Source organism: Sciurus carolinensis, chromosome 7 (assembly GCF_902686445.1).
Source record: "Sciurus carolinensis chromosome 7, mSciCar1.2, whole genome shotgun sequence".
NCBI classification, from domain to species: Eukaryota; Metazoa; Chordata; class Mammalia; order Rodentia; family Sciuridae; genus Sciurus; species Sciurus carolinensis.
The window spans coordinates 142400638-142416510 of NC_062219.1; the positions used below are offsets into that span (position 1 = coordinate 142400638).

At 41.8% G+C, this 15873-nt stretch overlaps 1 protein-coding gene across 1 annotated transcript in view; it reads right to left on the reverse strand.

Annotated features, from left to right (window-relative positions):
- Nucleotides 1–15873, reverse strand: part of Nedd9 (neural precursor cell expressed, developmentally down-regulated 9) — a 179806-nt gene that overhangs the window by 96856 nt on the left and 67077 nt on the right. Inside the window, exon 2 of the mRNA XM_047557340.1 lies at nucleotides 8798–8965. Within this exon, the coding sequence (XP_047413296.1) occupies nucleotides 8798–8809 (12 nt within the window). The 5' untranslated portion in view covers nucleotides 8810–8965. The remainder of the gene's footprint in view (nucleotides 1–8797; nucleotides 8966–15873) is intronic.

Genomic DNA, 15873 nt, shown 5'->3' on the forward strand with positions numbered 1-15873 from the left:
TACCTCTTCTTGATTCTTTGGAGGTGTCTGACTGACCTGCTTCCTCTTCCTGCTCACTGTACTGACCACTGATTTGAGCCCAGCTTTTGCCATAAACTAACCAAACCCATTCATCTTATTGACTTCAATGGCTGTCAATAAAATGGGCACAGCCTTTCTCCAACTGACACGGGTAAGCATATGTTTTTAAAAGAGAGGGAAAAGTTAGCTTGGAAAGAAGAGACTAAGTTGAAAACTGGAAAATGAAGACACCTGTCACTGGCTTCTGTCGTTTTACCGTTTTGCATATGATCCATAAAATCTAGAGAATGTGATTATTTTGGCGGGGGAGTGGGGAAGGGGCAACTAAGTCAAGCATTTAATTCTGGTACTTCTGTGAATTTATTTTCTATTATTGTTATTAAATCTTACTTTAAAAATGTTTAGGTTAAATCAACACCATATTTAGTAGCCAAGTGGTAGGTACTACTTTATTTCTTTTCCCTTCTGAGCTGGTATGGGTGGGTCAGAGTATTAAAATATTTGTCCTTGATCCTTAAAAACAGAAGCACTAACATGCAGTCTTCAACTAGTTCATGCCAGATTTCTAGATGAAAGTGAAAACATTCAAGTAAAAGATCCTGTTCATTTATAAATTCTGTGATGGCAAAATCAGAATTTAAAAAGATAGGTCTGTAACCAACTGCCCAGCGAGCACTGATGTAGACAGAGGTGGTGCAAAATTATATACAGAATTTCTAAACTGTAAAGGAGTGGCCTCCACTGGTGAAATCTTACCCTCCCAGGCAGCTTTCGGTGCCCACCAGGGAGACCTCGCTTGCCTGTGCCCATTTCCTCAGCTTTATCTGGGATTTTCTGAGCCTCTGTTCCCCCTCACATTTGATCCCAACTGAGGACAAGCCTTCTAGACGCATTGCCTTTCAGCCAACCCGGGGGCTGCGAAGCAGGCTGACACCTTCCAGAACTTCTTTCCCCACCGACACTGTCTCCATTCTCTAAAAGTTATCTTGACAGAATCAAGTACAAAACACAAGACTTCGTAGGTGACGTTTGGCCTCTGAATGAAACATCACAGGGTGTTCTGTTTCTGCTTTTCTTGACTCTTCCCGAAGTGATTTTATGTCCCTTAGGAGCCAAGAAGCATTTCCCATAATTAGGGTTTACTACTGGCCCTTGCTCCCTGAAACACTCCTCAGCCTGGGTCTCAGACCCAGAGGCTCTGCCCCAGAACTGTGGGTTTCAGAGCAGGGTGGCCATGTTCCTCCTTATCCTGGAGTACTGGATAGAATCATATTTGGCACTTTTTGAATGCTTTTACCCGTTAATAAGAATTAATAGGAATGGGTAAGGGGGGTCCTTGGCAAATACCAGCAAGCAGAGCTGTCTCTGATTAGTTGTACATAACTTAAATGTTCTCTGGGTCTGAGTTGCCTCAACTAAAATATCTTAAAGAAGTTGAAAGAAAAGGACCTTTAAATTCTCTCTGAGGCTACCAGTATTGTCATCTGTGCACTCTCTCAGCATTTCTCTGCCTTATTTGAGTTTAGATTGATCATATAACTGAGTTCTCTCCAACAGAAGGCTAGGGAACATGATTCATTCTACTTTCCAGTCTGCTACCTAAAATGTCCCACACTGCTCTCATTTACACTGTGGAAGTGAAGGACTTGTAGATACTGAAGCCACAGGATGGAAGAAACCCAGATTCCTGAGGATAGCTACCCACAAGTGATGGGCTTGTCCCACAAGGGAGAACTCACTTGTATTGTATAGAGCCATTGAGATTATAGGGCTCACTTGTTACTGCAGCTTCCTGGAGTACTATCCTGACTAATATGCCTTTAAGTTCTGAAATTCTGTGCATCTAACAAATGACAAAGTACAGGGCAGAGGCAGAAAGAGATTAGAACATGGGCAAGAAGCACTCGTCAACTATATACTCAAAGATGGGTCTCTAAAATGAGCCTGAAAAAACTGAGAGGGCTCTGGATAATACTTAAAGGACAGGGGATGCATACTTCTTTTTAATGTAATAGTGAATTCACGTGGGTTATGACACCCTGGCCAAAACTGAAGAGAGAGTTTTTAAAGAGAATGAAGGAAAACTGTGGAGAAACAATAATGAAAATCTCAATAAGAAGAGCACTCAGAATATGTCTTGGTATTGGCAATGCTAGTCTAAGGACCAAAGAAAGGACTCAGCTCTGCCTTTGTAATGTCTGGATGGAGACGGCAAGCAAAGGTCACCCAAGGGTTCTCAGTGATGGGAAGATTTTTGTTGTGCTACTTCCAGAATTTTCTTTGCCCTGCTATGGAAAGCGGTTAGGTCTGGGTGGCTGCTGATCAGCGGGGGAGAGTAGATTGTTTCTGTGATGCTCTTACTTTAATCTTTATGCAGAATGGATTCCCACGGACAGAGTTTTCATCTTTATTTTTACTGAGTGAAAGTACCATTTTCAAGAAACCTCCAAAGCTGCATATTTTAGAATAAATGAAGCCTATTTGTGGGAAAAGAAAGCCACAGAAGACACTGAAAAACCACTGTCCCAGTGTCCAATCAGGAAAAGTGTCTGGCAGGAACAGGAAAGCCCGCCTGAGCTTTGGGGTCACTTTCTGCATTGCAGCTCCCGTTTACTTCTGGGACATTGGTCAGTGTCTTCTTGGCAGTCTGCAATACAGCTGGACTTTGTGATCCATAAACAAACACAGAAAGCCGTCAGCAATCCCATCTGGAGGAGTCGCTGTCCTTGATTAAAATGGGACGGTGAGGTCTCCCTCCAGACGCGCCTCTTTGCAGGCCTGGCCACTCTGGCACCTGCATCTTCGAATATGCTTCTCATTTTCCAGGCAAACCCAGGGGATCTGCATTCCCCCATAAAAAAACCTGTCTGCACTAGATTGCCTTTTAGTGCTGATTTATACCTTAATAAAACTACATGTCAAGAAGGAGAACTGGTTTGACTGACATGATTTACGCAGGTCTGAGTTTTGGAATATGCAGTATTTGTGAAGAGAGAGAGGTCTTGGCAACGTGACATGATGTGACAATCCACATCCAAAGACCTCATGACAACGAGAGTGGCGGAAAGATCCACAAGCATCCGCTAAGCACAGGACCAACCGAGCTTTGGCATGAAGAGTACTTCTAGGAGATTGGCATCCACAGCTTCAAGTAGGAAGCCTCAAGATTTTCTGGGTATCAGGAACCCCCATGGAACCTGCTAAGATGATACATATTGCACCCCACCCTAGACTCTCCAGTTAGATTTGCTGAGAATGAGCAATTTGTAGTTGAGCAACCTTCATAGGTGACTCTGAGCACAAAGGATTCATGAAGCACTCTCCTTCAAACTAGGAAATAAAACCTCTATTTCTCCCTCATTGTAACTATTTAACCACCAATGAACTAAGGGCTGCAAAGAAGAAAATGGAACTAATCAGTTTTTGGATGCACACACATGTTTCTATGTGTGTGTGTGTGTGAAGAATCATGCTAAACATGATGATATATTTAAAAAAATATTTTTTAGTTGTAGATGGGCACATTATTTTATTTATTTATTTTTATGTGGTGCTGAGGATCAAACCCAAGTCCTCACACATGCTAAGCAAGCGCTCTACCCTAGGCCACGTGATGATACTTTGAGTCTAAGTGTCAAGATACTTCTTGTTTAAATCTTGTAACAGTCCAACAAACTTGGGGTTATCCTTATTTTGCAAAAGATAAGAATAATTGGTGGTTGTGGATAATGCTGCCAGGGACATGGGTGTACAAAAGAGAAATTGGAAGTTCAGAGAGATCCCGGGATGTAAGATTAGTAAGTAGCAGGGCAGAGATTTGCATCCAACTCTCTTTGGATCTACCTTTCCTACTAAGCCACATGAGCTGACCTGCCACCTGGCCACTCTTTTCTGTGCCTGGTGTTGGGCCGAATATTTTAGGATTCATAATAGGTTATACTTCCATCTGCTGAGAGACTTTATGAGAAATTTTTCCCCTCAGTTTTCTTGAAGCATAACTGGCAAATAAAAATTGTGTATATGTAAGGTGTATACATAATATTTTGATGTACACATCAATATATATATCAGCCTTTTGAGACATATATATATATATATGTGTGTATGTATACATGCACACACATATCCTTTTTTTTTGAAAGGCTGAATGATATTCCACTGTATGCATGGGTATGTATACATATGCCACTGTTTCTTTATCTATTCCTGTGTCCATGGACACATAGGTGGTTTAAATTTCTCCGTGATTGCAGATAATGCTGTCATGAACAGATGTCTCTTTAACATACAGATTTCTTTTCCTTTGGATATATGCACAGAAGTGGGTTTCTGGGTCATGTGGTGGTAGTTCCATTTTTACTTTTTTTGGGAAGCCTCCATGGTTTTCCGTAATTGCTGTACCAGTTAACTTTCCCACTAAGAGTGCGGGAAAGGGGCCCCTTGTCTGCATATCCTCGCCCACACATCTTACCTTTTGACTAAAACCCTTCCTAACCGGTGTGGGGCGATGTCCCGTGATGGCTTTGATTTGCATTTCCCTGATGATTAGTGATGTCTATTTGGATCTTTTGCTCATTTTAAAATCCAGGCTATTTTCTTGCTACTAAGTTGTATGAGTCCCTTATAAATTTTGGATATTAAACGTTTATTAGAATTCTGATTTGCAAATATCTGTTCTCATTGCATAGATTGTGAAAATTTCCGAAGAAGATAATATTTCACTTGGAGAAAATTCACTGGGGAAAAGTAAACTTCCTACTTGTAGTGACCAGACCAGAGAACTCACTTCAGACTGAACGGCCATTCGCTCTGCCAGCTACTGTAGAGTTGGCAACTAGCAACCTGCAGAGCTTCCCTACCAAGGAGGAGAACTGCCTCCTGCACTCCGTGCCTCCTCCTGGGGCTGCTCACATCCACCTTCCGGTCCAGGCGGGGCATAAAGTCCCACCCTCTTACATCACTTCTGGACAAGTTAAAGGACTGACCAGTCAGCTCCAGAGGACCCTTGTGATGAGCTGTGGCCTTTATTTTGACTTTGATGTCTCTCTCTGTCTAATCCTGCTCATTTTGCTATCTTAACAGTGAGGACTCTTCATAAACCACCTGCATTCCTGTTCCTGTCTCCATCCCAGAACTTGACTGGGGATGTGATTAGATCGAGTTGCCCTGTGGATGCGTTAGGCTCCCGTTTAGGCAGGGTGAACTGGGTCTGCGGTTCTCGTGCTCAGGTCTGCACCTGTACCGGCTTAGAATGCCGCTGAATTTGGAGACCGGAAGTAATCAAGCTCAAGCGAGGAGGTTGGGCTCTAATCCAGATGACTAGTGTCCTTCTGAAAAGATGAAATTAGAACCCAGTCACTTGCAGAGGGGAGACCACGTGAAGACACAGCATCTAAAAACCATCTTTTAGAGACAGCCTCAGGAGAAAACAACCCTGCCAAAACCTTGATCTTGGACTTCCAGCCTCCAGAATGGCCAGAAAATAGATTTCTGTTGTGCAAGCCACCCAGGCTGCGGTCCCTTGTTCCAGTAGCCTGAGCACACAGATACAGGCAGATTTAGGGGTGCTTCTTCATTTTGATCCCTACTCTTTCATCTTCACTCTTAAGGAAGCACCTAGAAATCCAAACAAGTTAAATTATCTTTTAAGCATAATGATGCACAGTGGTAATTTTCACTAGGTAGAGTTTTCATAGTCCTTAAAAGATGTCAGAATAATCATATTTTAAAGGGGTAATTAGAGGGTGTGTGAATTACCCCTCTTCATCGCATCTCCCTTTTAGGACATTTACCACAGACCCATGGAAGATGTAGATTCACAGTGTAGATGACTACTTGGACCTGTGTTTAACCCATATTTAGTTGGGGGAGGTAAAATTCTCAAATTCTCAATCAACAATTTTTGGTCTTTTGTGAAGCAAGAGTTCAATTTGACTTTTTTTTTTTTTTTTTTAATAAACCAAAACACAACATGCCCAATGGCCAGCTTCCTTCCCTAGGAGAGGAGAAAGGGTAAGAATACTAAAGAAAAAGGTTTGCAGTTTAAAAGATTCTTCCTGGAAGCCTCTGGTCTCTCTGAGCCAGCCTCCTCCTCCTGGCCAGGGCGGCCTTGGCCAATGTTTAACTTGGGCTCTCTGCAGAGGGGCAAACCAAACAGCTCGGGTGGACATGGGGGACCCCCTCTCAGCACCCTCAAGTGGCCTGCAGGTGTGGGCGCCACCTTTCCCGCCTCTGCCCACATTTGTATTTGCACAGTGGCCTCAGGGCTGGCTTCTTTTGTTTTCTGAGGGTTTTTGCAGGGAACTCACTTTTAAGAGAATTTATGGGTTAAGCACGATTTTCCCAAGGGTCATCCCGGCAGTGCCTGCACCTGCAGGTCTTCAGTGTTGCTTCTGGAACCAGGAACCGGCAACTCAGGAGCCACCCAGTGTAACCTGCACCCGTGCACCAGGTTCCCAAGGGCCTGTCCCTCACCAGGACTTCCGTGCACCCTGCTTCTCCTGGCGTTTCCTGTCAGTGATTTCTGTGAGCTGCTAGGGTGGAAGCCAGGGCTTCATGCATGCCACGCAAGCCCTGTACCAGTGAGCTGTGCCCCAACCCCCTGATTGTACCTCTCATATGCTGCCTATGTAACTCAGGGTGTCCCTGGAAGGATCTATTGAGGCTTAGTAGGTGGGGATGACATTCTAAATAATTTACGTATTTAATCATCACAACTTAAGGTGGGTGCTATTCTCACACTCATTTTCTGGGTAAAGGAACCCAGGCCCAGAGAGGTTAAGTACCTTTTTTGAGGTCTTACTACCCGTTAGAGGCAGGGCTGACTTTGAGTCAAGCAATATGGCTTCCCTTCTGTATTCTTGAGCTGTATCAGAAATATATCTTTAGGAAGCACTAATGACAGAAATAAATGTCCTTGTTCATTAGGTGATAATGACAGCGACTAGATATTTGCATTCTACTTTGACTAGTACAGTGTGTGTGTGTGTGTGTGTGTGTGTGTGTGTGTGTACCCTGAAATGAAGTTCATGATGAGGGGAAAATACACAGAAGTCCCGATATTACAGAGCTCAAGGGACATTCCCACTCTGCTCATAGATAATTTGAAACTAACTTAAGATTTCAGGAGGTGGAGCTGTCTGGTGTTTAGACCTTGAGCACCAAATATTGAGAACCAACATGTGTTAGAAATAACTCCTTGCTAGTATTCATTGCAGGGACTCAGATGGAATGAAACAGGGGCTTCCAGCAGAGAATACTTGTTTTTTTGTCTGTTTTTGTCTGTATTTAACAAAGCTGACTGAGTAGGTTTTAACAAATGAGAAGAGATGACTTTATCTCACTATCGACACAAAGAAATGAATATTTATGTTGAATGGCTTGGGGAGTCACAGATCAATGTAATTAATTCCACTTTGAATTAGTAATTTGGTTACTGAAGCATCCAATTCTGTGACAGAATTTTGTCCCAGAATTCTAGGACTGAAAGAGGTTTTTAAAAAGGATTTTTATTTTTATAGACTGCATTTTGATTCATTGTACACAAATGGGGTACAACGTTTTGTTTCTATGGCTGTACATGATGTGGATTCTCACCATTTATGTTATCATACATGTACATAAGGTAATGATGTCTTTCTACCATCTTTCATACCCCCTGAAGGAGATTTTTTTTTTTTGAAAGAGATTTTTAAGAGATCAATTACTTTAACTTAAAATGTCACAGTAATGTGAAAATTGAACTTTTAAAAAATTACTTTCAGGGGAATATTTTAATTATTTATCAAAATGTTTAAAGAAAATATTTGTTATTATATTGAACTTACAGCTTTTTTCCTGTAAATAAAATAAAGCTTTCTTTGGAAGTCTTCTTTTGGCTTCTCAGTACTTTATTTTTATTTTTTTCCATTTTTTTTTACTGGTTTATTTGTGTGTGTGTGTGTGTGTGTGTGTATGTAATTGATGGTTGTTTCTCTCTGTGATACATACAATGGATTATCAATCTCAGCGCATATAGGAATTAACCTTTTTCTTTTGAACATGTTACTTTAAGTACATTTTCTCATTTCATCCTCTAAACAATCTTCCTATCACCATTTTATAAATGTAGAAACAGATTCAAAAGGGTCAAGTAACAGGATCATGGCCAACCTTACTACCAAGGGTAAGAGCGAGGACATAAATCATAAATCCATGCCTCCATGATTCCCAAGGCCACCACATCATGCCATGATGCCTGCCTCCCTTGGAAACCAATTAATAGGTCCAGTTGCATGTATTTTTCCATTTAATTTTCATAAAACCTTTAAGAAACCGTAGTTATGTAGGGGAATTGACTATTTTTAACTCTAACTTCTATCTCAGGCCAAGTCAATTTTCTTGTGGAATGATAAAATGGAAGTCCAGTAGCTTAAGGTGATTGGTTGGCAGAAAAAACAGGATTCAAGGACAGGCTAATCCTTAATTGGGTGATCAGCTTCTGCATAGTTCATGAACATAACTTCAGACTCACTCAGGCATTGGATACACTATAAGTGTCATGTTCCACCAGTATCCCAGAAGATGCCCTCCCCAGAGATTTCTGGATGAAACAGGATTCCTTGTGACCACCAGCCTATCCATGTTAATAATCCACCTAGTGGCAAAATCTCACAGCCTAAAATTAATGTACTTTTATGACAATGGAACACCATTCATACTGTTGTTTTAGAAGAATTAGTCCACACGGGGAGGAAAGGGGGTCAGAAAATGTACATTTTTTTCTGCCCCTACTTACCCTTGACCACATTTTCTCCCAAGGGATGTTGGAGTTCTGGAACTCAAGGAGGGCAATTCCAGTGTATCAGTCTGCTGGCCAGTTTCCTCCTCTTCTTAACTCTGCTTGAAGAATACGGGATGTGCTCCTGCCAGTGTCTCATGATATGGAACTCACAGCTCACTGAACCTGAAGACAGAAGTTAGAAAGAGCAAGGAAGGGTTAAGACCAATTCATTATTTAAGAATTGTATCATAGCAGTCGTGAAAGTCAATCCATAGACTCATGAATGGAACCCAACATTCATTCAATATGGAAACCATATCTGGCGCTTTCGCTATGTGAGCTTGAGCTTCAAAGAAGTCTAAAGTATGGTCCTGCCCACATGGAGCCCAGAGTCAAGTTGGGCAAACTAAAGAAATGCAGCACCAAAAAATGATACCACTACTCTGGTCAGATATGCCTAAGGTCTGGTTAAAGCACAGAGGGAGATGATTGACATTAGGTTGAGTCTTGAGTGATGAGTGGATGTTTCTAGATGTCCCTCATCACGAGTGCAGGTGAGGAGGATTCTTCATTGGCTGCCTCTAAAGTTTTGGTCATTGATTTAGCTTGTTTTTTAGCTTGCTTTCAGTTCTGAGCCTCATTAGCCCCCTTTAATCCATTTGAATATGTTGCTTCTTTTATCAATTTGAAGAGACCAAATCCACCTGACTCTACCTCTCAGAAGTCACTTCTGAAGATCACTTGAACTGTAAGCTTTCATCGTTTCCAAAAAAGGAGGAAAACTGGTATTTTGGAAATGTGACTTTCAAATAGCTAAAAGCCCAGAATTTGATTTTTTGGAAGGAAAATCAACTGGACTTTTGGTTGGCTAGTACTGTTCAATTTGTACTTTCTATTTCATCTTCTTACAACTGTTAAGAGTCAGTTTTGAAGTGGTGTGTGTTTGTGTGTGTGCACACGTGCATGTGTGTATTTATGAACTATGGGTGGAATATATATTCTTAGAATATAGGAACCTGATCTTTAAATGACTTGGGATACATGGAAATCTTTTGAGTATTGGTTGTCTGAATCTTTGCATAAGCAGTGTTTTTCCTATCAAGAATGAAAAATCAAAACTACGTGGATGGTAGAGCAGAAAAATAAGGACCACGTCTGGTACACAGTAGATGCTCAGCCAACTGTTTCATGAACCCACCCAGCTGCCCTTATGAGGAGGAAAAGAAGCCTTCCTAGAACTGCATTCCAAACAGAGGGTAATTGGGACTGGTCTCCTTTTACTTCTACTGGGATGGGAAGAGTCTCCTGTAATTTTGGTTTGATAAACATAGTATTTATAATCTTGGCAAAGAGGAGGGAAAGGAATTTTCCTCTAAGGCACTTGCCGTGGCAAGAGGACATGGGCCCATGACTCATTTGCTCTGCCTGAATCCATGCACAGCTACCCAAGCATCCTCACCCCAGATGGGCAGAGGACCAGCAGGAGGGTGACTGTCCCCAGCAGTCTGTTGGTTTCCCCTAGGAAAGTTTACTGTCCAAGTCGTCTGCACTTGTGAGTGCACTCAGAGCTGATTTTTCTTTGGGAATCCCATCTTCTACAGCACCAGGAAACACACAGGTGTGCATGTGCGCACACACACATTTCACACATTTCATTAATTCTTTACTGGGAGATATAATATGCACCAAGAAACTGCTTAATAAAGTGCGATAACTGTACCTGCCACCCAGGTGAAGACACAAATTTCTGCCAGGACCCCAGAAGCTTTCTGAGTGCTCCCTCCAATGCAATCCCTCTTTTTCCCTTAAAGGCAGCACTGCCCTTAGCCCCATGCAAGGGGAACCCTATCTGAGGCCTTGGACTCTGGGAACTTCTGGCTTTCTTTCAGCCATATACCTTCTTGATGGGAGAGGAGTCTGGGGTCAAGAGTCTGTGTGCGCCTGAAACCTATATCTCCCTTTGTAGACAGTGCCCCAAGCTCTGGGACATTGGGACTCTCTATTCAAATGATTCTAAACCCACTTCCAGGTCTTCATGGACATTTTTCTTGGGCTATAGGGTGGGAAGTGAAGGTGGATGCTTGGGCCTGAGAGCCAGTTCTGCTTGTGTTACGAACTCTAGCGAGAAACTCCAAGGGGTCCGAGAGTTCTGAGGTGCAACATGGCCTTCCAGGTGCATGAAGAGATGGGTGTCCAGGTAGGAGGAGAGAACACTTTTATTTAACAGCTTCTTAGTATGAGTGACAATTCTTAAACATTTAGGCCCATAATATGCAGTTCTCTATCTGCACTTTTACCTTAATTTCCATATTTATTCTCTTGGTTAATGCTCCAGTAAATTCTGAAATTTTATTATATGGAAGAATATCAGATAGTAATCCTTTATTTTATAGCCCATAATAGAGATCAGAAAAAGATGAAACAGAAACAAAAAGAAAACATTAATTACATATAAGACCAAATACTGAGTTTTAATTTACATATAATCCAATAGACCTAGAAGCATATTTATGGGTACACCATTAATAAACGTGGCAATTTTCTGCCTAAATTTTCTGTCAGGGGTGGGTCTGCTGAAAGGTAACTACACTAACTTATGGTTTTCTCTTCCTTGCTTTTCTGTATACTTTGTCCCTTAAGTCTGTACACCTATATAATCACTTTTTTCTGTTTTGAATTTGGTATAAATAGATCTGACAGTATGTGGCTTCTGCTCAGCATTATGTTCATGAGATTCATCTATGTTGTAGCCTATAGCTATAGCTTAACATTTTCATTGTTACGTGGTATTCCATTTTATGGATAGACCAGCATTTACCCATCCATATTTACACTGATGGACAATGGAGTTGTTTCTAGTGCTAGACCATGATTAATAATGCTGCTATAGAGATCTTTACCTAATTGTTTTGTGTGTACTTGGGAAAAGAATTGCTCTTTTGTACATGTGCACATTTTCAACCTTAAAGGAAAATACCACACCATTTTCCAAAGCGGTATAAATGAATTTATATTCTCAACAGCACAGTATAATAGTTTCTGTAAATTCTGATAATTTTGATATTTCATTTAGTTTAACCATTTTTTTTTACTAGGAATAATTTTAGTTTGGCTTGACCCTCTAAAACATTTCTGGGTTCAATGCAATCTCTATCCAAATACTAATGATATTTTTTACAGAACTAGAAAAAAAAAGAGTCCTAAAATTCATTTGGAAGAATAAAAGACCCAGAATAGTCAAAGTAATTCTAAGCCAAAAAAGCAACACTGTAGGTATCACAATATCTGACTTCAAATTATATTACAGACCTATAGTAACACACACTGCATGGTACTGACATAAAACAGACACATAGATCAATGGTACAGAACAGAAGGCACAGAGACAAACCCACACAGATACAGTCATCTGATCCTTGACAAAGTTGCAAAAAATATACTGGAGAAAAGGTGGCCTCTTTAATAAATGTGCCAGGAAAACTGGTTATCCATATGTAGAAGAATGAAACTAGACCCTTATCTCTCACCCTGAATAAATAACAACTCCAAATGGATCAAAGACATAGGAATTAGATCAGAAACTACAAAACTCCAATAAGAAAACACAGGATCAATACTTCATCATATAGGCACAGGTAACCACTTTCTCAATAGGAGTCCTAAAGCTCGGGACATATTGTCAAGAGTTAATAAATGATATGGCATCAAGTTAAAAAGCTTCTGCAAAGGAAACAGTTAATAATGTAAAGAAAAAATCTACTCTTCTGATAGAAGATTACTATCTAAAGCATATAAAGAGCTCAAAAATCTTTTTAGCATAAAAACAAATAACCCAATTAATAAAAGGGCACGTGATACTTCTCAAAGTAAGAAATACAAATGGCCAATAAATTCAAGAAAAAATATTCAACATCATTATCAATCAGTCAAGTGTAAATCAAAGCTACACTGAGATCTCAACTCACTCCAGTCAGAATGGCATCCATCAAGAATACAAGCGATACACATGCTGGAGAGAATGTGGAGAAAAAGCAACACTTCTACACTGTTGGTGGAATTGTCCATTAGTACAATCACTGTGGAAATCAGTGTTGAGGTTCCTCAAAAGACTAGGCATGGAACCACCGTAGGACCTAGTTATACCATTCTTTGGTATTTATCCTAGAGAACCAAAGTCGGCATAGTACAGTGCTATGTGCATACCTGTGTTCATAGCAGCACAATTCACAATAACCAAACTGTAGAACCAGTAATGTGTCTGTCATTGGATGAATGGATCAAGAAAACATGGTACATATTAACAATGGAATTTTATTCAGTCATAAAGGAGAATGAAATCATAGCATTTGCAGGAAAATGGAAGGAACTTGAGAACATTATGTTAAGCAAAATAAGCCAAACTCAGAAAGTGAAGGTTTGTATGTTTCTTCTCATCTGTGGAAGCGAGAGAGTAAAAAGGAAAAGAAAGGTGGGGAGAGGGCAGATCTCATGAAAATTAAAGGGAGACCTGCACAGTAGAGGAAAGGGATCAGGAAGCGAGGAGGGAAATACTAGGGAATGACATGGGTCAAATCATATTGTTAATATTGCACGCTTGTATGAACAGGTAACATGAATTCCACCATTATGTACAATTATAATGCACCCCCCCCAAATATGGGAAAAATAAAAGTGAGATGTTTCTGGGTTTTCCCCCATGATGTGATCATGAAGACACCAACAAGAGTATAATAATTAGGAGTTCCAAGTTTACTGCTTATAATATCAGTATAGGTACATAACGATCATAACAACAATATTGTACTAAGGACCATAGGTTTCATCTTAAATATGGAATTTTAGGGAAGGTCTGTAACCTTAGAAAATCTGTAGTAATAAAATTCAAGAGTTAAACAGACTTGGCCAGTATGCTAATGTAAAGCGCCACAGAGACTGGCAGATGAACCTGGGGTAAGCCGTCATGCCAACCGGGCAAGCCAACCTCATCCTCTCTGCACCAGTTTGGATTTGGACGTCCCCCTCAAAGGCTCATGTGTTGTTGGTTTGGTCCCCACAGTGACACCACTTGGAGTGATACCACTTGGCTCATGTGTTGACGGCGTGGTCCCCACAGTGACACCCCTAGACATAGCGGGCGGAAGCTTTTGGAGGTGGGGCCTTTCGGGAATTCCTTTGGTCATTGAGGGTATGCTCTCAAAGGGGACTGTGGAATTCAGGTCTCTTCCACTTCCTGGCAAGAGATGTGCACTCCCTCGGACAGGAGCTCCTGTCTGAGAGACTGATTTCATCAGAGGCTCAAATCAGCGGAGTCTCCTATTCTTGGACTTGAACCTCCCAAACTGTGTACCAAGTAAAAATTGCTTTTCTTCACAGGTAGCTTGTCTAAGGTATTTTGTTGCAGTGCTGCGGAGCTGACTGGTGTATCACAGGGATAGTTGCAGTAGCGCTGGACACAATTGCTCCAGCACACTGTGGAGGAGGAAGAGCAGCTGGGGACCCAACAGCTTGCAGCTCGTGAGCATGGCACATCTGTCAGCATCTGTTCCTTCCAGAGATAACAATCACCACGTGCTCTGGCCGCTTGGGAGTGAGGACACAAACCAGCCTCTGTAGCAGAAACGGGCACAGCCTCCTCACCCGCCCTCTTCCGTGTCCCCCTGCTCAAGTCCCTGAGCTTCCTCAACTCGCTTCCGCTTGCCAATGTGTTCCTCCTCCTCGCCCCTTTGCCCTCTCAATGCGTTCACCTGGCTGAAGCCCAGCCTGGGAGAAACCCAGTTGTTCACTTTCTCTACATCAACTGCCCAGCTGTTGAGTGTTGCTGGAAAAACTGCACACTCTGCAGAAGGTGCCACTATAAACCCAGTCACTAACATCATCTGGGCCCTTGATACTGCCAAGGACTTGATACTAGTCCTTCCCTAGTCCCTGGCCAGCTCCCTTCCATCTGTCTATTTTTCAATTAAACTCCTAATAGATCTTCATTTATAGTATAGAATAGTATAGCGGGCTGCTGCAATTTAGAGTCGGTGGCTATTTCAGACTTTCCCCTCTCCTCAGAATTTTTGATTTATTGTCTGTGTCTCTCTTGAACCGCGATCCCAGATCCCACGGCTATCCTCAGCAGCCCGTCTCCTTCCTGCTTCAAGAAGACAGCAGGAGCGGTCTGAAGGGGACTTCCTCAGCTTCCCTCCTCCACGTCTGCAGATTCACTTCGCATCGAAACTCATCCCCACCCCTTCTCTTGACAATATTGGAACTGTCTTCTCCTGTGCCCAAGTGAATTCCTTCACCTGTCACTGGATGCCATCTCCTGTATTTCTGAGGGACATCGCTCTCCTAAATTCTTCCCACAGAGGTCAAGTTGGCTTGTAGCTCTCCCTTAGGAACTTGGAAGCAGGTGTTTCCCTCAATAGGCAAATCCTTCTGCTCACATGGCCTTTGCCCAAGCAGGGCACGAGGTAGTGTTATGGGTTGAAATGTGTTGGAGTCCTAACCCCCAGGACATCAGAATGGATCTTATTTGGACACAGGGCCATTACAGATGGATTAGTTAAGATGAGGTGGTATCTCAGTGAGATGGGCCTCTCAGCAACCATGTAATTTTATAAAAGGAGAATTTGAACACAGATGTAGGGAAATGGATGAAGAGTAACAGGAAGAAGATGGTCATCTATAAGCCAAGGAGAGAAGGCTGGGACAACTTCTTTCCTCACAACCCTTGAAGGAACCAATCCTTCCTACACCTCAATCCCAGATTTCCAGTCTCTGGATCTCGGGGAGAATAAGAGAGTAAGTTTCTGTGGTTTAAGCCACCCATTCTGTGCTACTTTATCACTGTATCCCTAGGAGACTGTATTGTGATGTTTTGTTCAGTAACTTTATGAACTGCTACCTCGGGCAAGTGAGTTTATACACACCGCCAAGCTTTAGTTTCTTTGTCTATAAAAGGGATATAGGAGCAGGTGCTAATGAGATATTTGTGAATATTGAAGAAAAAGAAGCAGAAAACATACTGATCCCAGGGTCCAGCTATATTAGTTTGCTAGGGCTAACATAAGGAAGTACCACAGACCATGTGGCTAAACAACAGA